At 46.8% G+C, this 24,393-nt stretch overlaps 1 protein-coding gene across 3 annotated transcripts in view; it reads right to left on the bottom strand.

Annotated features, from left to right (window-relative positions):
• Nucleotides 1-10,636: 10,636 nt before the first annotated feature.
• Nucleotides 10,637-24,393, bottom strand: part of GCM1 (glial cells missing transcription factor 1) — a 540,509-nt gene continuing 526,752 nt past the window's right edge. For all 3 annotated transcript variants that reach the window (XM_069606128.1, XM_069606126.1, XM_069606127.1), the window contains one exon: nt 10,637-11,567. In XM_069606128.1, coding sequence (XP_069462229.1) covers nt 10,920-11,567 — 648 coding nt within the window. In that variant the 3' untranslated portion in view covers nt 10,637-10,919. The remainder of the gene's footprint in view (nt 11,568-24,393) is intronic.

Here is a 24,393-nt window from a genome sequence, read left to right on the forward strand (position 1 = left end):
TTTAACACTACTATTACCAACGGACAACAGGGATGAGAGAAAGATTCAGGTAAGACAAAAGATTTTCTACAATGCAGTTCTGGATATAAGAGAATGGGTTTGGATAGGATTACTTATGGATAAGACATTTGCTAGGGACAATCCTATGCTATAGATACTCACTACCAATGTTTGGAATGGACCCGTCAGGGATCTGGTCAGGGAGACTTTCTGGACAGGAATTCAGCTAGCACACTGGACTGGACTCAAGGCGCTCTGGTTCTGCACTCAGCACAGCACTCTGGACACTGCATGGCGGGATTTGAATGGGTTGGTTCTGGTTTGCAGCTATCTGGTCACAGCTCTGCTCTACCGGGTTGGATCTCTGGTTTCTGGCAAGAATTCTTAGCAAGAAAGCAGAAACAGCACAGCGAGGCTGTTCGTTTTGGTTCCCCTTGGAGGTCTGGGGTAAAATCTGGTTTCAGGATTTATTAAAGGCCAAGCTGAGAATGGTTCAGCTTTGGAAATGGGCCTTTCTGCTTTCAAATTCTCGAGTCTGGAGTCTTGGATATGGATTTCTCTTGCAAAGTGCTCCGCCAGCAATCGGATGGTGGGTGAATGTGTATCTGTTCTAGGTCCTAAGCTGTCTCTATTTATGTATTTTCTAAAAGGGTGGGTATGCTGAATTATACTAGGCACACCCCTAGGGATTCTATTGGTTAGGGTATTTCCTCTCCCCTGATTTGAGAAGAAAACAGTTTGTCATAATGACGCTGTATTTGATGATCCAATTCCAGAACCTCCCCCTGGTTTCTGCACATGCAATCTATTTTTCATAAAAGACATATATTTACAATTTTACAAACTGGCTAGCAATAGCATATTAATATCACAGATTTGGTGGAGCACATATTCATCCCAACCCCGTCTCGGTGAGAGCTTGGGTCTAGATTTGGCTATTTTTTTGCACTTTTGGTCTGGTACCCAATGTCAGATTTGTCCAAATTTTTACCCATATGTGCGCATGACATCTGGGCATAATCATGTGAAGTTTCATGTTTCTGGCATCACCACAATTACTACAAAACCACAAATTCTGTAGTCATGTCCCTGAACATAGCACAGAGTTCTGAGTAGTTTTAAAACGTGACCAGAATTTTCATATTAACAATACTGTATTTTCCACATTTATACAATTTTTCACAGTCCTCTGTCAGTCCTTTTCAAAAATATACTTTCTTGTGCTTTAAGAATACACATAACTGTCTGTACCGCCCCCAAAGTTTTGGTGGGTCAAGAGCAATCCCCGCCCCTTACCTCTAGCAGGGGTTTCTGTTGACACTCGCATCTGCATATTCTTTTCAGCCAAGGGAGTCCTTTGTCTTTCTCAGGTACAGCAGAGCAAAATCCCCTCCCCTCTTCATTAACACCTGATTGGAAGTTCCTGGCCTTCGATGAGAAGCAGGAGAGATGCCTTTTGTTGGAGCAAACTGTGGAATTCGCTTTGAAGTTCTTTGGCTTGCATCAGATTACTTTAAAACCCAACTTGTTTAAATGTGTCTTTGATAAAATAAACTTACATTTTCAAAATAGGCAAACAGATCTCTAATTCCTGTCTTTTTAAAACATAGTGATTAAAAAGTGGTAACCTATATTGCTTTTGATGGCAAGTCCCTTAATTTCAACCATTTGATTTGAACTGCACAAGTTTAAGCTTCCAGTGTAATTAAATGACAGCTTTCATACAGGCGGCCGACAGTACTGCACCGATATTTTACAGATTTTCACAGACAAGCACACTTTTTAATGTGGATATTCTTATGATGGATTCTGCTTCTCCTGACATTGTGTGCTTATGTGGATTCTTTAAATAAGGTGATGGTTAACACCCAGCAAGGATGTTGGATATTTCCTGATGTTTTGAACCATTATTTTGCAATTTCATCAACCAAGGAAAAAGGATTTCAGAGCACCTTTGGGGTTTCCTGGCAATAAAGCACTGCTTTTCATGTAGTTTCCATTTTCCCTCTGTGGGCATCCCAATGACAGATTTTAGCAGTGTGGTCTCCTGTTCCACCACTGACACAGGCAAAGTATATTGGCAGCCAACTTTCTGGTTTCACTGCGCGATCTTCAGAGGTTTAGCGCACATAGGGCTTTTTGCGGCTATTTCGCTGGTTCTGGTGCCACCAGCACACAGTGATGTCGCAGGGCAGAGCCTAGTGGGTCAATGCACCCACACCTCGTGGGAGGCGATGTTAGGGCTTCTTATAGGTACCTCTACAATGGAGATCTCAGATGAGTGTGGAGATATAGGATGAGGACTGTTAAAGTGCTGGTACTGAGCTTCCACAGCAGAGGTGATGGTCTCGTTGCTCCAACTCGACTCTTCATTATCTTGCCTAAACTCATCACACATTTCGGTGTCTCATCACTCGCCCAGGAGGGATGGGCTGTTCTTCCCCCCTGGGAATAGTTCTGATCTCCCATTAAGACTCCCTGAGCCTCCCTTGGGTTTTTTGTGAATGAGTCTGCAATCTGCCTCAGCAAGCCACCAGAGACCCCACTAGATTTTGGGGGAGATGGGGTAGATGGGCGACTTGATCTTAAGTTCAAAGGAGACAAAAGAGAAATGAGAGCTAATAGAACGTTAGATGGATCCATAATAACGTTGTCTATTGCAGGGATAGTTTTGAAAGAAGCACTATAAGAGTTTCCAAAGGTGAGTAGACACTTGTGGGATTTATAAGTGATAAATCTCTCGCCTTGCTTTCCTAAGTAGAAAATTCAGGGGCGCTGTAACCTACATTGCTGACAGAAAGGCTCTCCTCTGCCCCCTCTGTTGCTGCTCCAGTAATGCCTGCTTGCTTATTTTCCTGAGATGCAAGGCACTTCTCGGTATAGAGGCGGTCTATGGAGCGTTCCAAGGCTTCAATTATTGCTTTGTCAGATATATCACATGGAGACAGTGAGCGGGTACTGGTGGCATTCTGAACATGTAAAATGGGGTTGACACCTGCACCCCCGTCCCCTAGCTCTTCGGGCAAAGGATCTAACAAGTGGCCTACCATGCTACTTAAGCACTTCAAGCACTCGGCTCACTTGAGTGGATTACCATTTCCCCTGTCTGACACAGCTGACAGGGCTCCATCTCTTTGGCCATGTGTATCTCTCTCGCCATTGCCCACAGGGTGCAACCAGCTCGGTTCCATAGGTGGGTCGCACTCAGTCAAAGGGTGCCATAGCATGTTGATTTGCTCCCAACTGTCCCTGGCTTCTGAGAGCCCACCTAATAGTAGACTGAGTCAAACGGGGCAAAGCAGTCCGTTTAAAAGTAAGGGCGGATGACGAAGTCGATCTGTACTGTTAGCCCCCTCAACTGATGAGCCAACGCAGCATAGTCTTGGCAGGTGGCCGCCAACTCAGTCTGAAGATCTTGTGGGTCTTTAACTATTTCCTCCATGTTACTTCCGGATTGTGCTACATGGGCGCTGAAGATACGTGGGCTTGTGCTTCTGGCATGGCTCCACGGTGACCTACGCAGGGGTAGCACGAACCACTCGCCCCCACCATGGTTTTGGGATCTGAGGTTGTTGTAGCAGGGAAGGAGGGTTAGGGTACGTTTATTGGATCGGTTGGAGAAATGAGGGTAACCCGAATGATGGTTAGGGAGAGGTAGTGGATGGGTAAAGTGTATAGGGAAAGGTGTTGCTCATCAGCTCTTGCACATGTTCCCTTGGTACGGGCCGTTAGTCACACACACACACACATACGTACTTACACTCTTGCATGAACTGATGTACAGACAAGCACTTCGCGCACACATTACAACATCGGCCTTTGCATGACCCTTCCACGATTGGAGTTCCTCCATAAGAACATATGGCATAAACCTTTGAACCATGAAGGCACTTAGCTTGCGATGGAGTGTCCCTTGTCTCCAGAAGGTGCCTTGTCTCATAGTGCTCTGCCATTACGCCAAACAGTGAGCTGCAAGAAAGGAACTGTCAGAGTACATGCCATGTGAGACGCCTCAGCAACGTTCTTGTTAGGCAGGCAGAACTGGGTTAGTGAGATAAGCTCCAAAGCATGCACGGTGTGGCGGTTCCCTGTCTCCATGCCACGGACAAAGGCTTTGTAAATTGTAATTGTTAGTGGGTTGGCGTGGCATTTAGCGGGTCAGATGCGTTGTTAGGTTGTGCTAGCACACAGGGCGTGGCTTTCTTCCCCCTCTGGTACTTCGCTTGCTGGGCACAGGGGCCGGTAGAATTTGGTGGGGCGTGGTCCCCCAAGCATGCAGAAAGCACACTAGTATGCCTTTGCCTGCACCCTCCGGTACATAGGGGGTCATTCCAAGTTGGGCGGTAAGGGTTAAAGGGCACCGGTAAGGATGCCGGTGCCGGTAAACCCTTACCGCCCAATTCCGAGGTCCCTTAGCGGGACCCAAAGGACGTGTGGTCAGACCACACGTCCTTAGCGGGTCTCGGTAAGGGACCAGGGCGCTAATTACGGGCCCACTATTTGCGGGCCCGTAATTAGCGCCTTCCCCATTCCCATTGAGCCCTATGGGGAATCGAATGGGAATGGGGAATGGTTTACTGAATGGGGACTTACCGGGTCCTCCAGGGTCGGAATGACCCGGTAAGTCCCCATTCAGCCAGACCGGACCCGGTTTTGGAGGCAGCCATGCTGCTAATAGCACCATGGCTGCCTCCAATCTCGGAATGACCCCCATAAGCTTGTCTGAGGCGAGGGGCCGGTAAGGCTGCCGTTTGGGGCGTGGCCGCTCACGCTTGTTTCGATGGAGGGAGATACGTCTGGACAGATAGGAAGCTTTTGATAAATCACACTTTTAAAATAAATATCTGTAGCCTGAAAGTGTGTTCTAGAAAGCCTGGCTTTTAATTCATTACTTTTTGAAGTCCACTATTGTCCATGTAGTGTTCTTTTCCCTTCATAGATATAGGACTACAAAGTGATGTGACTTTATTGCCAGGGCCAGCTCAACACCGTACAGCTGATAACGTAATTTGAGATCTCCATAAACTCTCCCGCTACTTTAAAAGACTTGGACACTCTTAAAAAGAGCTGGTCGGACAACACCTGTTTTAAATCTGACACAGGCATTCAACTTGATGTTATGTTTGACTAAATCTGCACTTCAAAATGTGTTTTCTATGGGCCTCATTACAACCCTGGCGTTAAGGGGTTAACAGCGCCGTAAAAGGCTGCAGCGCCGTTAAGCCCTTAACGCCAGATTCACACTTTAACGCCTGCTTTTTGCAGGCGTTAAAGTCCAAGGCGCTAAGCGACCTTGGTGCTAATTACGGCACCGTAATTTACGATGCCGTAATTAGCGCCTTCCCCATCCCCATTGAGCCCTATGGGGCAAAAATGGGAATGGGGAAGGGGCAATAGTGAATGGGGATTTACCGCCCCGCCAACCTTGGAATGGGGCGGTAAATCCACCATCCACCATGGCGGAATCCGGCATGGACCATGGTGCTAATAGCACCATGGTCCTACGCCAGGGTTGTAATGAGGCCCTATGTCTCAAACAAGCAGTGCTCCCGAAAATGAAATATACAGATTTGAACAAAATATTAATTTTATTCAATTTGTGTTTTTCCTTAATGCAGATAAAGCCGAGCAGCGGATTGTAAAGTGAGTGGAGTGTTTTCTTTGTGAAGCACATGACAAATGTAGCTTATGACAAGCAGAAGGGATACGTACTGGCAGACCAGCATGAGAGTGGCAGGCGTCCTAAGCTTCACCGCCTCACACTTAAATGGTACACTGCCTTCTCCTACCTCAGTTGCTGGTGGGGGATACAGATCCCTATATAACAAGCATTAGCAAAGCCAATAGGCTGCTGGTTTTTTGCATTTTTCATTTATGGGCACGTGGGTGCAAGGAGGAGGGTGCAAAGTTTCAAAGGAGGATGCGATAAGGGGCGCGGGTGTGCAAGAGAATGAGAAGGAAGGAGAATAGAGCAAGGGAGGAAACGATTGTGAGAGGGTGTCATCGATGATGAGCAAGAGGACATATACGCGAGAAAGGTTGAGAGTGATATTGTACGAAATAAAGCAAGAGTGTGAGAGGAAGGATGAGGGGGCAGAGTGAGGATGGGGTGTGTGGGTGGGTTGTAGAGGGAGTTGGCTGTGGCTAAGGTGGGTGGCAGTTCAGAGAGGTGTGTGGGGGTGTAGAAAGAGGTTGGAGGTAGAGATGGGGTAGGTTGGGTGGGGGTAGAGAGAGTGGGGCTAGGGTGGTTGGGGTAGAGAGAGTGGGGGTAGGGTGTGTGGGGGTAGAAAGAGTGTGGGTAGGGTGAGTGGTTGGGGTTGAGAGTGGGTAGGTTGGGTGGGCTGTTGAGGGTGGGGGTAGGGTGGGTAGAGAGTGGATGTAGGGTGGGCGGGTGGACATAGAGACAGTGGAGGCAGGGTGGGTGCGGATAGAGACAGTGAGGGGTAAGGTAGAGAGAGTGGGGGTCGGGGTAGGTAACTGGAGTTAGAGAGGATGTGGAAAGGGTGTGTTGGGGGATTTATAGAGTGGGTTTAGAGCTGGTGGGTGGGGGTATGGTGGGAGAAGTTCAGAGAGGTAGGTGGGGTATAGAGAGTGGGTTTTGGGTGGCAGTAAAGAGAGGTAGGGTGGTTGGGGGTAGAAATTATGGAAGTAGGGTGGGTGCATGGGGGTAGAGAGTGGAGGTAGGGTGGGTGGTTGGTGTAGAAAGAGTGGGGGTAGTGTGAGTGGGTTTTGTAGTGAGTGGAAGGGTCTGTGGGCGTTAGAGAGAGTGGGGGTAGGGTGGGTGGGGGCATAGAGGGGGTTAGGTGGGGGTAGGGTTTTTATAGGAGTAGTGGGGGTAGGGTGGTGGGGATAGAGAGTGGAGGTAGGGTGGTGGTAGAGACAGTGGAGGTAGGGTGGGGGCAGAGACAGTGGAGGTAGAGTGGGTGGGGTAGATCAAGTGGGGGTGGGTGGGTGATGGTAGTTGCTTGGGGCAAAAAACATGAACAAAGCAGCCTCGGGAGACTTCAAAGTAGCCCAAAATAGCCCAAACAAAACCCAACCAGCACACGTAATGGGAGTGGGATGGGTGGGCGTGAGGAAGAGTGAGTGGGAATGGGATCGGTGGGGTTAGAGAGAGTGGACGTGGGTTTGTAGATAGAGTGGGCTTAATGTAGAAAAGCAGCCTTAGGAGGACAAAGAAAAATCTACCGTCAAAAATAGCCCAATATGAAATCCCGGCACCCGACGTACTTCTTACAGAGCTGTTGATTGCAGCAAATATTGTTCTCCAGCATGGGGTCTGGCATGGATTCACATGCTCATGAATATTCCCCGTCATCAGGCTGGGAATCCTCTGTAAAAGAAAAAACTATTTCACTTCAGCATTTAAGATCAAGGCTCCCTGTAACCAAAACTTTGATGAACATAAGCCACCCATGCTGGTGGGCAGGATACACTCTAATTAAAAGCTATTCCTATGCTTAGGCACAGAGCATGGAGCTACTTATGATCAGAACCGACATATTCCAATTGATATCACACATGTGTCGGCTCCTATGTGCCAGCTCCACTATGGAATATGTGTATTCTGGTCAGCTGGGTGTAGTTTGCTAAATGGCAGGACCAGAACCTGGAGGGCTCCTCTTTGATATCTTTGTGATAGCAGGTAAGACCCTCCACCCGAGAAAGCCAAACATTAGGCAGCTGTCCTGGGCCCGGGCATCAAGGGAACACACCCATTCAAAAGGTGTAGCCTCACACCAGGGTGCTTCATTTCTAAAGGCCTTTGTTCTCAGTAAGAAGGGAAGGAGGTGGGAATATATAGGGAGGAGGGCTCTGGCTAATGGTCGAAGACTTCCATCATCTTGATTCTCACTGTTCCTCCCTCTCTCTCTCTTTCCTGTCCCCTTTACTTCCTCTGGAGCAAAGCACTTTGGGTCTGACATCAACAGGGCAAAGTCCACTCTGTTCCGGAGCAGGGATTGGACCACTAAGGCAGGCTACTTTTAGTACAATCACCTGAGGACTTTTGTCTTTTAAAAGAAAAGGTCTTCCACCCCTTCAGCAGATTCGCTCAGTTCCTCTCGGATCCTTTAAGGCCACAGATTAGTTCTGAAGCTCTTACTAGACTTCCTTTGGGAGAGTTATACTCTCCAAAGCCCTTAGCCTGAGGTGAAAAAGGAATCATCGAAAACAAAAGCAAAATCTGTCACCTACCGCTCCCAGAGCACATCCGGAGTAACCTCTGCTGTGGATTAGGACCTACCACTGTGCACCAGAATCTCCTGAGCTGGGAGAGCAGACCTTGAACGGAAGCATCCTATCCTCGAGTGCCCCTGAGTGGGCCTCACAGCAACCGGAGGACCAGACCAGGTGAAGCACCTTGTTCACTACACCGAACCGGTCTCTCCATGTTTACCGCACCTGGAACAAGAAGGAAGTCGCCTGCAGTGGTTGCTACAGTCCTCCACTGCATTGAACATTGCCTGCATCTCCGACAAGCTCGACACTGCATTGTGTCCCAACCAAAGCTTGTTACTGATAGGCCTGAAGCGACTGCTCAACATCGGGACTCAAACTGAATCACTGGAGAGTCACACGCTGACTCTGCCAGGGCGTTATAACTATGGCTCGTCCAGCTAGCCCTTGAGCTGCCGCCTTATTGATCGCACATCAATACACCCAAGAACACCACTTTGACAACCGTTGGAGCATCACTCATCAACCCCTCCCAGTGACTGATGCCCCACTCGATCTGGCCAACTGTGAAGCATTCTTGGGACCACCCCAACCTGCATCCTTAAAGAGCCACTGTTACAGTGCACAGAGCACCGGCATTCACCCCTCCTTGACTCCTGCTTGCTGCCGGTGCCTCCGCGATCCTACGTGCCTGAACTGAACCGGATTAGCTCGTATCTACATTTGACTGGACTGCATCAGTCTGCCAAGAACTGAATGCAGGCACTGTTCACTCTGAACTGCTCCCTCTGTCCACCTGGACCCTAGAGACTGGTTCGGCCACAATTGCTCCTGTTTTCTACCAAGATATGATTTTTTGTGGTTAGTACTTTATCTACCACTCCTGGAACTATGCTCAGAGTGCTACTTTCTTCAGTCTGTTGCATCTTCCCTGTTCTTCTTTTCCGGGTGGGTTTTGTGTGTAGTCTTTTCTATTTCGTACTACGTACAGATGGTGTGTTAAATAAAAGTGTTAATATTTTTATAGAACTTTAATTGGACATTACCTTTATTTTAAACTGTGATAATGTGCTTTTTGCGTCACTACTGGTTCGCCTTCATACCCCTCTTAAGAGCATAGCCTTCCCTCAGCCCACATTATCACAAAAGGCGAAGGAGGTATATCTCTTTACTGTCCCTGTGTTACTTTCAAGATTGCATTGTGTTATGGTTTGTAGTAGTGTGAGGGCTGAGCGGGCTGTGTTTAACCCTACTCATACTTGTACTCCTCCAGAGCAGAATCCAATTTGTCACAGTCATTGCTCTTATTGTTTCAAGAATGGACTATGTGAACATGATTTACCTAGGATTTGCAGACTATCTAGCAAAAAACTACAACTGATACAAAACAAAGCACTAGACTACTACTCAGATTCAACAGGAGGGAACATATAACATATGCACTCAGAGCACTCCACTGGCTAATAATGAAAACAAATGATTTCAAAGCTCTTTGCACCACCTACCGAACCCTTGAAGGTTAAGGAGCCGAATTTCTCCAGAGCAAAAACTTATATTATAAACCGACCAGAGACCTAAGATAAAAAACAAAAACACATTACATACAAGAAAATGTTGTAAAGAAAAACACAGCTGCTCCACCTTTATCAATATGGTGGCCAAACTCTGAACATGCGACGTGGGAAAATTTGCATAGGGCAGGACCACCTGAAATTCAGGAAATATCTGAAAACCTGATGCGGCTACAATGCATAGTAAATGGAATATCAGCCTAAACCCAACAAGCACTGGAAACAGCACCTATAAACAGACCAACTCCCACACACAGACACAGTTTAAGGGAATGCCCAACGACTCCTGGTTCTCTGCCTACAATGGAATGCACAGCACTCGGATAAAGATAACAGTCACTAGAACACAACACTGAAAGACACCGCCAAAACATTAATTGCCATCATACCTCTGAAATATCAAAACTGCATCTTCAGTTGCATAAAAAGCCAAACACCTTTCGACACAACACTAACAACAGTGGTGTCAGGAAACCCACAGACCACCCTCTGACATTTTGCCTATTCCTCGGTTTTCTACACCTTACTCATCAAACGCGATTCCAAACTAGCCTCTCCCTCACATCATTTATCAAGTAGACCATCTCTCCTGACTCCAACAACAACCTACACCTCTAACATGAAATATCATACCTAGCCCTTGCCCAATGTACCCCCACACTGCAAGCATGCAGCCTTCTCTTTGGAGACACACAGACCTCAATGCTTCCAACACATTAGACCTTGAAAGCATGTACACCCCCCCCAGATATTTCTGATCTGCAACATTAACAAAAAGCACTACAATTTAGTTTCTGCCTCCGCGCCAAACAAACCAAACCCATCGATTCTTTCATATCCACAAGGACATGCTGAACAAATCATAATAACATAATATAAATACCCCAGCGGTTTTATCCAGTCTTTATTGATTTACGTGAAATAATGCCATTCCACACTCTAACAAGAGAAGCTCAGGTTTTTCATCTCATTGTAAAAAAAAACAAAATGGGAAAGAGGTGCCAAAATACACACAGTCACCAAACATAAGATGTAGACAAGGGCGGAGCATGAAAGAGAATGAGTGAGATGATCAATCGTCTAATACTTTCAGACCATTGAACAGAATATGGGAACAGGATAAGGAGTCCAGTAGTTGTCCACTGTGCAAAACCTTGCTTGGGTGTGTTCTTAAAACCCCCAATCGTTCCCCAAGGTGAATAGGGAATAGTTCTGGGGAGTGGTGCTGTATTTGCTCAGGCAGGGGTCTTCCTTCCTGAGATTGTGCAGGTTTGGGGGAATGCACTTGCTTCTGTTGTTCCCACAGCATTTCCCGTCATAAGAAGCACTACTGCTCAGGTCTATGTTTGTCTTAAAAGCCTGGTATTCGCCCTTATTTGTGTAATATGCATTAGGAAGATGGAAATCACTGTAGCTATCCGCAGAAGACATTTCACAACATTGTTTATCCAAGACATGGGCGGAGCTGGTGCAGCAATTTTCCAGATGCTCTGCACAGATTGGTTGTTCTCTGAATTCCATATTTGGCTGCCCGCCTGCAGAAGAGGCAGTCGGCGCGCTGCTCTCACACTCCTCGCTGGTGCTTGGCTTGCACCAGTGGCAGCATTTGCTGAACTCCCCGTCACTGAAAGATTCTGCCAAGTAGGGGGGTCTCCCAAATATGTATCTTCTCACAAGACACACACAATCCTTTTCAGTCTTCTCTAATGGAGCAGTTTCTTTGAAATGTTCATTAACGTTGTATGATGACAAGAATCCTTCCAGATTTGAGACAATGGACGACACCTTTTCATGATTTTGCACTGCACTTGGCTGTGGCTGAAGAAGAAATGTAAATTTTAACATCATGTATTGAATTCATTTATTCACCTAAAGTCATAACACACAAAATACATATATAGATCATGCATGGTTTGCTGAAATATTAAAAAGGAAACCCCACTGCAACCACTAAATATGAATATAGAAAGCTCATAATAGTTAGCGTCACATTTCTAATAGAAGAAAAAAGCTTTAAGCTCATTCATTAAAAAAGCATTGGTTCTCCATATATACAAAATATCCTGCAAAAAGTTATGAAAACTGAGAAAGGACATTTAAAGAGTAAGAGGGAGCACTGTTTCCTTACAGCGACATGTAAATCCTTTGCATCGTGTCATAATAGCCAATTACAAAGTGAAGGAAACATCAACGGCAGAAACCTATGAAAATCTAGGCAGAGGCCATCTCAAGGGGGAGTTGTGACCTTCACCACTTTTGAGGAAAGAGGGGTGACTAGGAAACCTAGTTTTATTGACCGTGGGATCATAGAACATAGGACCTTAATGAACTCATCGAATTGTATTTACTATAAAGGGAATGTAGCGTGATTTGTACTTGTGCACAGTGAGAAGTGCTGCTTTTTGCTACAAGATAATAAACTGAGGAGCCAATCTTATGAAATACTCAGTCGTTAGGGGAGGCAACCAAGTCCTTACATTTTGTATGCTGGGTGGGGGTATACATCAAATGTCCAAATGAACCCTGGGCACTGCCACACGATATTTTAATTTGCAGTGGAAGCAGCCTTGTTTGGGATCTTATCCCAGGGTTCAATTAAAAAATATAGATTCTAGTCCTTCCTCTATACCAGTTCACAGGCCTATAGGTTTCTATTTCATTTCCTCCAGTAGATTTGCAGAGTCGGGAAAATGTTGTACATTATTTCACAGGAAAACCTACGTTCAAGCTCGTTACTCCTAGGCATAAGTTGAAAGGTTTGGAGGCACACGCTTCAATGTATGTGCTCCTGTACTTTGGAACTCAATTACCCAGAAAATCTGCAAATTACCATGTTTTTCTAATTTCAAAAAGGCAGTTAAAACACACCTTTTTAATTCCATAGACTTATGAGTACCCCTCCCTGATCTCCTGCATCCTGCCACCTGACCTGCTTGCTTTGTCTGTATGTTATTTGTTCTTTGTGTGCACTGAGGGCGATGGCGTGTTGCGCTCTATAAGAAATGTAATAATAATAATTAGGGAGAGAGGTGTAACAAGAGACATACCTGGTTCTAATCAGTATAGAAGAATATAATCAGTGTAAGCAGATACCTGGAACTAATGACGACCCACCTTAATATAGGTTGATTCAAATGGTCTCCAGAAGATCCTCATTGGTTAGGAAAAATACCCAAGATAAAAGTTACAAAAATAACTTCCTTTTCCCCCAATGATAAGGAAAAGTGCAGTGAGGATGTTTTGTTTACAGGGTTCTACGTTATTACAATGAATTCAATTACTTTTTGGTAATCTACTTTGTTGTAATTACTTTGAAAACATTTTTAGATTTGTATTTATGGGGAGCTCCCCCATTGCCTCTTCCCCATTCACTACCACCCTTAACTCTCTCCACCCGCCTTATATCCCATAACCCTCAATTCCAGCTACAAAGTTACTTGCCGATCAAGTAATTACCATGAAGTAATTTACTTCGATAAAAGAACAGCACACGTTTATAAAGGTGTGAGCATGGGGTCACTACATAAAAGGCAATCAAACATGCATATGGGATACATTACTCACCGTAATCGTATTTCTGATGCTTGTATCTGCTTAGATTCGCATGCTGTACATAGGCCGACATCTAGTGGAAGCTGCGGAGTATTACAGTTTGTTTTTCGAAACTCTAAAATGGGCGTCGACACAGGGCGTGCCAGTAATACTATCCATAGTGTGACGTCCACTGTACCCATGATCCCTCACGCGTCTAGGACCCTCAGATTGTATTTTTTCTGACATGAGGTAGCATGAGGAGTAGCGTGAGTACAGATGATCCAAGCAGATAGAAGATAGATAAGGTAAGACTACAAGCATCCATGCGCCTTCTCTCAGAGGGGAGGAAGGGTGGGTCGCATGTGAATCTAAGCAGATACAAGCATCAGAAATACGATTACGGTGAGTAATGGATCCCTTCTGAGGCTTGTGGAATCTGCTTAGATCACATGCTGTGCATAGATTAGCGAGCAGTGATAGAAGGAGGTGGGATTTGAGAAGGGTCATGAGCAAATAAATGTCTTAGAACCGCTTGTCCCACTTGAGTATCTGTCTTGGAATGGGTGTCAATGCAGTAGTGCTGAGTAAAAGTGTGAATAGAGCTCCAAGTAGCTGCTTTGCAAATGGTGTCAAGGGGAACATTTGCAATGAAAGCCAGAGTGGCCCCAATGCCTCTTGTCGAGTGGGCTCTGGGCGTAAATGGCAAAGTTTTGTCAGAAAGAGAGTAACACAACTGGATACAGTTGACAATCCACTTGGAGATGGCACCCTTAGAGACGCGATCTCCCTCTTTGCCTGTGGCTACGGAGACAAACAGTTGATCTGTTTTCCTATGCGGTCTGGTCTTGTTTACGTAGTAAAGGACCGCCCTACGCACATCTAGGGTGTGTAGTTTAACCTCAGCTGAGCTTTGTGGGTTTTGGAAGAAAGCCGGAAGCTCGATGGACTGGTTTACATGGAATTTAGAAATAAACTTAGGTGAGAACCTAGGGTGTGTCTGTAAAACCAGCTTATCCTTATGAATAGTAAAGAAAGGATCATGCACTGACAGAGCCTGAATTTCACTGACCCTTCTTATGGATGTAATGGCTACCAAGAAGGCAGTCTTATAGGTCAGGTGTTTGAGTCTTATGCATGGGCTCGAAATGGGGGCCCATGAGTTTAGATAGCACCACGTTCAGGTCCCATCCTGGTGGTGGGTTAGATATAGGAGGATGAAGTCTCTTTATTCCCTCCATGAAGGCTTTAACCACAGGTACCTTCCACCACAACACTTTGCTATGTGAGGTGGTGTACGCTGACAGTGCTGCCAGGTGTACCTTTAGTGAGTTGAAAACCAACCCTGTGTCCAGCAGGTGGAGCATGTATGTCACGATTGTGGAAGGAGTGCAATCAACTGGGTTGATTTGTTTATTCTGGCACCAGATAACAAATCTCTTCCATTTGTCGAAGTAGAAATGCTTTCCTAGACTCTTTTAGGATGTCCATACACCTCTGTGGTAAATTGAGATGTCCAAACTGTCTGACCTCAGGAGCCATGCTGCTAGGTTCATGGAGTTGGGTAGAGGATGCACCTTCTGACCTTGGTGCTGGGACAAAAGATTGTACCAGCCCGGGAGTTTGATAGGATCGCACTCTGAAAGTCTGCGTAGGTGTGGAAACCACGGTTGCCTCGCCCACATGGGAGCAACTAGGATGAGCGTCATCGACTCTCGGTTCATCTTGTTCACCACCTTCCTGATGAGAGGAGTTGGTGGAAAAGCGTACGCAAACATCCCTGACCAGTTCATCCACAGGGCGTTCCCCAGGGAGTCTGGTTGGGGAAACCTGGATGAGAATCCTGGGCACTGTCTGTTTTCGCTTGTGGCGAATAGGTCTATAGTGGGGAAACCCCACTGAGAGAAGAGATCTTCTACGATTTCTCTGTGTAGACACCATTCGTGTTCCTCTGTAAGGGGATCTCTGCTCAAAGCGTCTGCTAGAGAATTGAGATCCCCTGGAACATGTTGAGATGACAGAAAGATGTTCCGTCTGAGTGCCCATATCCAAATTTTCTGGGCAAGTCTGGACAGGTTTGGCGAACGAGTCCCTCCTTGCTTATTCAGGTAGAACATGGCTGTCGTGCTGTGCGTCCGGATCTGCACCGACAGGTTCAGTAGGTGGGGCTCGAACGCTTGAACTGCTCTGAAAACTGCCAGAAGCTCTAGCAGGTTGATGTGATTCTTGGCCACTGTGTGAGACCAGAGACCCTGAGCTGTGTGGTCGAGATGGTGAGCTCCCCATCCTGTCAGGCATGCGTCCGTCGTGACTACCGCCTGTATCTCGGGATCGTAAAAGGGTTTCCCCTTTGATAGATTGTCTCTTGTCGACCAGTGGAGGCTTTGTACAAGTGTTGGCGAAACGACCACTAGATCGTCCCACTGACCACTTGCCTGAGACCACAGTTTCGCCAACGATTCTTGCATGGGATGCATGCGCAGGCGCGTGTGGGGGACCAGGTAAATACATGACGCCATCATGCCCAGCAAACACATTGCTTTGCGTACTATTATCTGGCGACCGGTTTGATATTGCGGAATTTGCAGTAGTATATTCCGAATTCTTTCCTCTGAAGGAAAAGCCAACCCCTCTTGAGTATTTAGAACAGCTCCTAGGAACTGCTTGGAGGTGCTGGGCACCAGACTTGATTTTTTCTCGTTTATGGAGAAGCCCAATTCGAAGAGGAGGTCGATAGTTCTTTGAATGTTTGTCCTGCAAATTACTGGGGTCTCCCCCGTGATGAGCCAGTCGTCCAGATAAGGGTACACTGGGATTGCCTTCCTGCGTAGGTGTGCCGCCTCCACCGCCACCGCCAGTACCTTGGTGAATACCCTTGGAGCCGAGGCTATCCCGAAGGGCAGTACCGTGAACTGGTAGTGCTGACTGTCCACCTTGAAGCGCAGATATTGTCTGTGCGCTGGGAACATGGAAATATGAAAATAGGTATCTTTCATATCCAATGTTGCCATGTAATCTCCCTTTTTTAGGAGGGGAATTACCTCTTGGAGAGTAGTCATGCCAAATTTTTGGGGCTTGACATACTTGTTTGCAGGCCGTAAATCCAATACTTGGCGCATTGTCAAATCTTTTTTTGGCACAAGGAAGTAAGTTGAATACATACCCTTGTTTACCTGGTGTCCCGGGACGAGTTCTATCGCGTCCTTTGCGAGAAGATTTTCGATCTCTTCGAGTAAGATCTTCTGGTGGTCTAAGGAGTGTATTCTTTGTCGTGGAGGGTGGTTTTGGGGACGCTCTAGGAGTTCTATGCAGTATCCTGCGGACACTGTGGACAGCACCCATCTGTCTGATGTGATCCCTTCCCAAGCTTGGGTGAAGATGGAAATGCGTCCCCCTACAGGGGATGCGTGAGAAGGGACCCTGAACGGAGCGTCACTGTTTTGGTGGAGGCGTGCCCCCTCCTTTATTGGGACTGCCTCTACCCCTACCACGACCTCTTTTGTTACCCCTGCCATAACTCTGGGTAGACTGCTGGTTAGTGTTCCATGGAGTACCCTGGCCTTGGGAATAGTTTGAGCCTCTTTGGGAGTTTTGTCTGCGAGGCCGACGAAAATTGCCATTCCCTCTCTGGTTAGAGGGTTTGTTGGTTAGTTGCCCTAGGGACTTGAGTGTCTCGTACTCGTCCTTGGCATTCTTCAGCGCGTCCTCGACCGCCTTTCCAAACAATAGATCCGGCTCCACCGGCTTATCTATCAATGATGCTTGGGTCTCGGCCTTGAAACCAGACTGCCGTAGCCAAGCATGCCTCTTGATGACCGTGCTCTCAGCAATTAATCTGCCGGCGTTACCCACGGTATCAAAGGTTGATTTTAAAATGTAACCTGACACGGCTCTCCCCTCTGCCGAAACTCGTGCCAATTGGCTTTTTAAGGGTTCTGGGGCGGAGTCTATGAGAGCCGCGACTTCTTCCCACTGGTGGCAGTTGTAACTAGCCAGCAGGGTGGTGGAGTTGGCAATCCTTGCCTGGTAGGCGGAAGTGGAGGCTACTTTCCTGCCCAAGCCATAAATCTTCTTGCTCTCCTTGTCGGGGGGAGCTTCAGACGATGACAAGGGTATTCCCGCCCTCTTACGGGTGTTTGTAACAACCAGGGAGTCCGGTTTGAGATGTCCCCTTATGTACAGTGGGTCAGATTGGGCTGCCCTGAAAAGCTTTTCAATTCTGGGGTTTACTGCCCTAGTGAGATTGGGGATAACAAGGGAAGGGTCTATCCTCCTTTGTATTGACTTAAGGATAGGGATGGCCTGAGCAACAGGTCTCCTTTCTCCCACCAGTTCCTCTGCAAAGTCCCTCTCTTCCTGAGCACCTTGGGTGTCAATGTGGAAGTGCTGTGCCGCTCTGGACAAGACCTCATTCAGGAGAGGCTGGTTGTCGACAGGGGAGTCGGTAACCGCAGGCTCTTTCTCTACCGGGGAATCTACCCTGTATGTATCTGGGTCGTCGTCCTCCTCCCCCTCTTGGTCCTCATCATCCCCATAATAGCCTGTCCCAGTTTGTTCTTCGAACATGCCCACGTCTGGATCCTCATCAAAGGATGGATCTTCCTGATATTGAGAATAGGGCTGTGTATAGAAGGGGTCTGAAGACTGAGTTGGTGCTTCACCCCGGGACTTCTTACTTGGGGGTATTGGATCCTTAGAGCCTGAGGGAGTTGACCCTTCTGGGGTATAAGAGAGAAAGTGTTCCGGGTTTTTGGCGTAGAAATCTGCCAATGATTACATCTTTGACATTACTCTGTCTATGTCATCACTGGACCATTCCCTTGAACTGGGAATAACTCTTTCCTGGAGTGCTTTCCCTGTTTCATCCTGACTAGATCTACTGGTTTGAACACGGGTCTTAGGGACAACAGACTGAGATTTGTCCTGACTAGACCTACTGGCCTGAACAGGGGCCTTAGGGACAAGAAACTGAGACTTGTCCGTCTGTTTAGGTGGAGTAGAATGTAGTTTAGGAGTGGAAGTAGGCTGGGACTGCTTACTTTGTTGTTTTCCCCCTCCCCTGGGGTGGAAGAGTGTTTCCCCGATTTTTGGGCCCTATCAGAGCTTTTCGATGACTGGTGCCGAAATTCGGGGGTAGAGTCCCTGTCTCTGGAGAGTGTAAGGGATTCGGTAGCAGCCTTCGCGCTGCCTGCAGACGCCGACTCCTGGAGTGCGGCTTGGGGGTAGAGGTCGGCGTCGTCCTCCGACGACCGAACCTCAGTCACTAAGGGGAGCGAGGCACTCTTAGCAACAGTGGAGGGTTGCTTGGTGTCATGAGGCGATCTCGAACACGAACGCCCAGAGGACACTGACTCGGTGGAACGTTCTCTACCTGCCTCTTTCCGAGAACTCGACGTACGCGTCGAGTCTCGGTTGGACCTTTGTTTGCTGGAAGTGGTGTGGGTAGCGCTCGTGTCGCCGGGGGTCTTCCCCATAGCTGCCCTGCCGGACAACCTTCCGAGGTCGGGGACTTGCGCTTGGCTGTCCATCGACGCCACATTGCCCTCGCCGTCCGAAAGTACGGCATCGCTGCCATCGCTGAAGGCACCCTCCGCGGCCATGGCCTCTTGTCGCCTGGCGTGGTGGGCCCAACGCTTTGTCGAATGGTCCTTACGGGTCTTCGGTTTAAACCGACTGCACGCTCTGCAATTCGCCTCGGGGTGGTCCCTCGGCAAGCAGAGGTTACATGTGGCGTGTCTGTCAACCCAAGGATACTTGTGGTTGCACTTGGGACAAAATTGAAAAGGGGTACCCTCCATACGCACCCTGTGGCAGCGGGCTGGGAGTGTAGGAATATAAGTAATGTACCTATATTAATCAGAGTGTAGGATAGGTGCCACCCCCCACTCTGCCTACTTGCAGGGCCGAGGCCAGAGGCCTTCCGAGGCCCAAATCCGTTGCTGTAGTCCGACGGTTGAATTTTCTCCAATCCGGCGTCGAGTGTCGATGTTCGGAGACTCGACATAGAGGTGGAATAAACGGGGAAATATATAACAATATTAGCAAAATCTGACTAAGTCAAGGAACTCCGCTCAGTGCTTCCGACCAGCATGGTGGAAAAAAACAATCTGAGGGTCCTAGACGCGTGAGGAATCATGAGTACAGTGGACGTCACACTAGGGATAGTATTACTGGCATGCCCTGTGTCGACGCCCATTTTCGAGTTTCAAAAAACAAACTGTAATACTCCGCAGCTTCCACTAGATGTCGGCCTATGCACAGCATGTGATCTAAGCAGATTCCACAAGCCTCAGAAATTATAATATAATTATAATTATATCCAGGACCAATCAAATACTAGAGTAGTACCATCTTGAGAAATGAGTCTTCAACCTACTAAAGCACCTTCCTCACATCCAAGGACACAGAAGCAACCCTTTAAGGCGCAACCTTGAAAAACCCCCTTGACAAGTCAAGACTGATAGCCTCTTATAAGCAAAGGCATAAATTGCTCCAGTCATTGACTTAGATATGTGCGATAAAGGTCTAGGATTCATAGGTCAAGGGTTTAGGGAATAGGACAAGCATACTTCACCAGAGAATGTCCCCCTAGATCCATGAACAGGTGAATTAGGTTAGGAGATATGTGTATCAGAGACATTCTCACAAAGATCCATTGGGACGGTGTACAGTAGTTAAGAGACACGTATGGATTAGGAATTAGGATTTCATATTTTAAATTTGAAACATAAGAGAACTGACAGACAAGCCAATGGGCGAATCTGGTTTGCTTGGCTGTGAAGTTCATAAAACACTAGAAAAGTCCAACACGTAACACAACACCCTAAAAAGCCTGGAACAGATCGATGGTAGATCATACCTGCAGAGGGGAACCTCAGCTAAACAGCGGTCCTTTCTGGCCCATACATACTCCTAACCAACATGCTAATTCCCATACCCATCTGGAAACACATGGTTCCCTGGTTCAGAGATGCAGTCATCAAACTGCTCCGGAGTCAGAGACAACAAAGAGGTGGACAAGCCCATGGAGGAGGTCAAACCCCTAGACGGGCAGCTTCTGCCACAAGACAATGACTCCACAATAGCGCCCCCCTCCCATGGTTCTCCAGTTGGAGGACACCTAGCATCATTCACCCACTCATGCAAGGGGATAACATCGGACAAGTGGGTGCTGAGCACAATTAAGGAAGGATCCTGCATCAAGCTTCTCTCAAAACTGTAATATACTGCTTGCTATGGAAAGATGCCGTGCAGCTCTCTAACTCTGCTTTAACAGGAGATCGGAGTACTTACTCAAAAATGAAACAGTACCACAATAACAGGTGAATATGGGGATATATTCATGATTCCTTTTTGTGCCCAAAACAACAAGGAAAAAAAGGCCAGTCTCAGACCTACAGCCAGCAAACCGGAATGTCAAACTTCAAAACAACAGGATGACTACACTTCAAGAGGGCATTCCACTTTTACAAAAAGGAGATTAATGGTGATTAATACCGTACAACACCTGGGATGTAGTGGAAAATACAAAGCTGTTTATGGAGTCTCACTTGATTTAAGAGCCGTCTTTGATTCATTGCATCGAGGGCTATTGTGGAAGAAACTAACTAGCTGGGGAATTCCTGTGGGGTTGTTAAGTCTGCTTGTGGCCCTTCAGTCAAGAAATGAAATTCAGGTGTGCTTAAATAACTCAGTGTCGCTGTCAAGGAAAATCTCAACTTTCAGAGCGGTAAGACAAGGCTATGTTGCTGCCTCTTGTATATTCAATCTATACCTGGCAGACATTAAGGAGGCCTTTCAGGACGCCTCTTTGATTACACCAAAATTGTCTCTGCTTTACTTCCAATGGCTTTCTTATGCAGATGATTTTTTTCTGTTTGACATAAGTAAGATCGGCCTTCAGCGCTTGATCACAGCATTTGTGAAATTCATGGAAGATCACTCATTCAATCCAAAATAATTAGATTTTCAAACAGAAAAAAGAAGTGTCCTCACAATTGGTCCATTGGTAATTCGATAATTCCATGTGTAGAATTTTGGAATTTGGTCATTTGCAGTTGCCAAAACGATGCATGGATATCCTACCGAAGGATGGATATATTACTGGATATATCACTGGAGGCAAGGACACAGAGCATCAGGAATTGTTGCTACCAGTCATCTCTGCACCTGAGCTCAATGTTCTGCATGATTTGTATAATTTTTTAAACCAGCCACCTCTGCTAGTAATTGAATAATCAGATAATTCTAATTACTATTTGAATTCAATGTATTGCTCTTTTAATTTTCATGTTTTCACAAATTACTGTCTTTCAAAGAGCTTTTCAGCCCCCAGCGCTTCGAAGCCATAACAATGGTAGTAGGTGCAATACAAATATCACATAACATTTAACCTAATTCTGGTACTGGGGGTTAAATATATAGCTTTGGTCGAATTCATCCAGTCCTCCCCAAAACCTCATTAAGTGGTGTCTTCATGAAGAGCCAACTGATGCAATAAAAATCCTTTTATACATCACTGTATATGATAACTGTCAGTTTTTCGCTTTTGGTGAGCCATCAAATTTGAGGTTTTGTGAATATTGTCTGCTCCTTTTCTCCCTCTAATAATGCCCTCTTGGTCTGTATGTATAAGCTTCGGGAGAACCCAGTTCAACTTAGAGGCCAAAGCCCTTGCCATTATCTTGACATATATGTTTAGTAAGAATTTGGTTCTATATGATTTACAGTTCAATGGGCACAGCCCTCATTTTGGAATGACTGAAATTAATGCTCCTAAAAATAATGGGGGTCGTGACAAGCAATTCATAAAACGCAATATACTGCATAAAGTGCCCACGTGGACTATATTATGCCGGTGAAACTGGATGGAAAGTATCCGAATGAATGACCACAAATCTTGCATACAAAACAATAACCCTACATCATCAGTTGCAAGACATTTTAATGCAGAACATCACAGTGTTGCACAGGTAAAATTTCAAGTTTTGGGAGTTATTGAAGCGAAAGGACAGCATAGAGACATAGAAAACTGAGACAACAAAGAGAAGCCTTTTGGATCCATCGACTAAATACAATGACGCCTAACGGAATGAATGAGGATTGGGATCTGAATTGTTTTTTGTCACTTTGAACAATTGGACTGGGACCTCCCAATATCAACTTATGTGAACAGTGACTTCTTTACATGTAATATATTTTATATGAGCTTATGGCAATGATCCTGCGTACTGAACCGAATGCTGTATCATATTAGGAAAGCTGATTTGATCATATAATTAAAGATATTGCTAAATAATTGAAGATGTCCTGAGACCAGGTAGGCCAGGTAGGCCAGAATGTAAATGAGCACTTTGAACATAGGGGATCTACGAAATAGGTATACACTAGCACCTTAACAATGAATGGGCAATCTGCAGATCTCACAGTCACTGTACGTTCACTTTCGATCAATAATGACTCAACTATAGACAAGATATACACACACACCCCTCAAATAGGCTTCTCGATCACATAATAATAAACAGATGGGACAGTGCATTGGCATCAGCATACTCAATTCTTAGCCTTAGATAAAGATGTGTGTCATTCTGAGCCAACAGGAACACAATGGATTCTCTAACAGGAGTATCACATTATTTACAACTGCAGCAGAGGCGTGTTATGTTTTCGACTGATGTGCGCATGCGCGAGCCTCATTCTGGCTACGCATGCGTGTTGGTAATAAAGACGGTCCGTGTGGCAGATGCCGCCGGGACCCTGGAACGTACAGACGTGTGTGTATGAGTCTCATTGCATGCATGCGCGCGAACGCTAGTACAGGGCGGCCCGAGGCACGGGAAGCCCCCATCACATTACTGACGAGGCGGGACACGGGAAGAGAAACGCTCGTAACGTATAAATGTGTCGTTATGGGTATTTCTTCTTCACGTGCATTACGAATCTCACACGAGTGATGGCGGCCATTTTGTTTTGGATGTTGAAGACGGTTGCGGCCCACGAGGGTGCTCGTGCGCTGCCTAGATACTGAGGTAAACAACCCCTTAATTTTTGGACACCCTGCAATTTTCCTCAAGAGGGAGGATTGCACTTTCACCTGAGCTAACAGGTTGTGGGAGAGGAGCAAACCTCTCACATCATCAGAGCAAGGTTGCCCAAGAGGTCAGGCACATCGAATCTGAGCGCAGCAAGGTTTGCGGCCTCTAACACAGACTGAGGTGCCTGTGCGACCTGCGAACATGACAGACAGCGATGGAGAAGCTCCGGCGGCAGCGAGAGTGGTGAGAAGGCAGCATGGATCCCTACAACCAATGCAAGAATTTGACACCTCGGGTCCACCGTCAAAATTGGGTCCGAGATGGCTTCTATGGATCAAGAAACGTGACATGTTTTTCGCTGCCACTGGGGAGACAGACGATGATGCCAAAGTGGCCACGCTGCTATACTCGGCGGGCACAGAGGTACTGCGCATTTACGAATCTCTTTCCTTACCCGTAGTGAACTATGATGCTGTCAAAACCGCGCTGAAGGATCATTTCATCCCCCTATGCAAAGTTGACTTTGACAGGTTTGTCATGTGCGGGGAGAAGCAGCACGAGGAGGAGTCATTAGATCAGTTTTGTGCACGTTTGAGACAGCTAGCCACCATGTGCAGATGGACAGATGCAGAGTTAATGATCTGCCATCAACTGATTCAGGGTTGCAGTTCAGGCAAGCTGAGGAGGCAGGTCCTGAGGGAGCCTGGCATGTCGCTGGCGCAGAATTTGGACAGTGGAAGGGTGTACGAACTCGCTGAAAGTAGAGGAGCTAAGATGGATGCGGCCACACGCCCAGGCAAGCACGAGGACGCGTTTGCTGTTGGGAAACAACCCCAGACGAAGCCCAGGTGGAGCCAGAAGAGGCAGGAATCAACAACACCGCAAGGTAGCCCCGCCATTTGCCAGTATTGTGGGTATGACTTGCCGCATTCGGAAGACTGTCCAGCTAAGACGAGAGTCTGCAGAAGATGCAACACGCCAGGGCACTATGACAGGATGTGCAGGGCTGCTGCCCCGGTGGCCACGCAGAGAGGGCCCGCTAGTCTAGGCGGCGGGTTCAGGAAACAACGCAGTGT

Source organism: Ambystoma mexicanum, chromosome 4p (genome assembly GCF_040938575.1).
Source record: "Ambystoma mexicanum isolate Mex_15411 chromosome 4p, UKY_AmexF1_1, whole genome shotgun sequence".
Lineage (NCBI taxonomy): Eukaryota > Metazoa > Chordata > Amphibia > Caudata > Ambystomatidae > Ambystoma > Ambystoma mexicanum.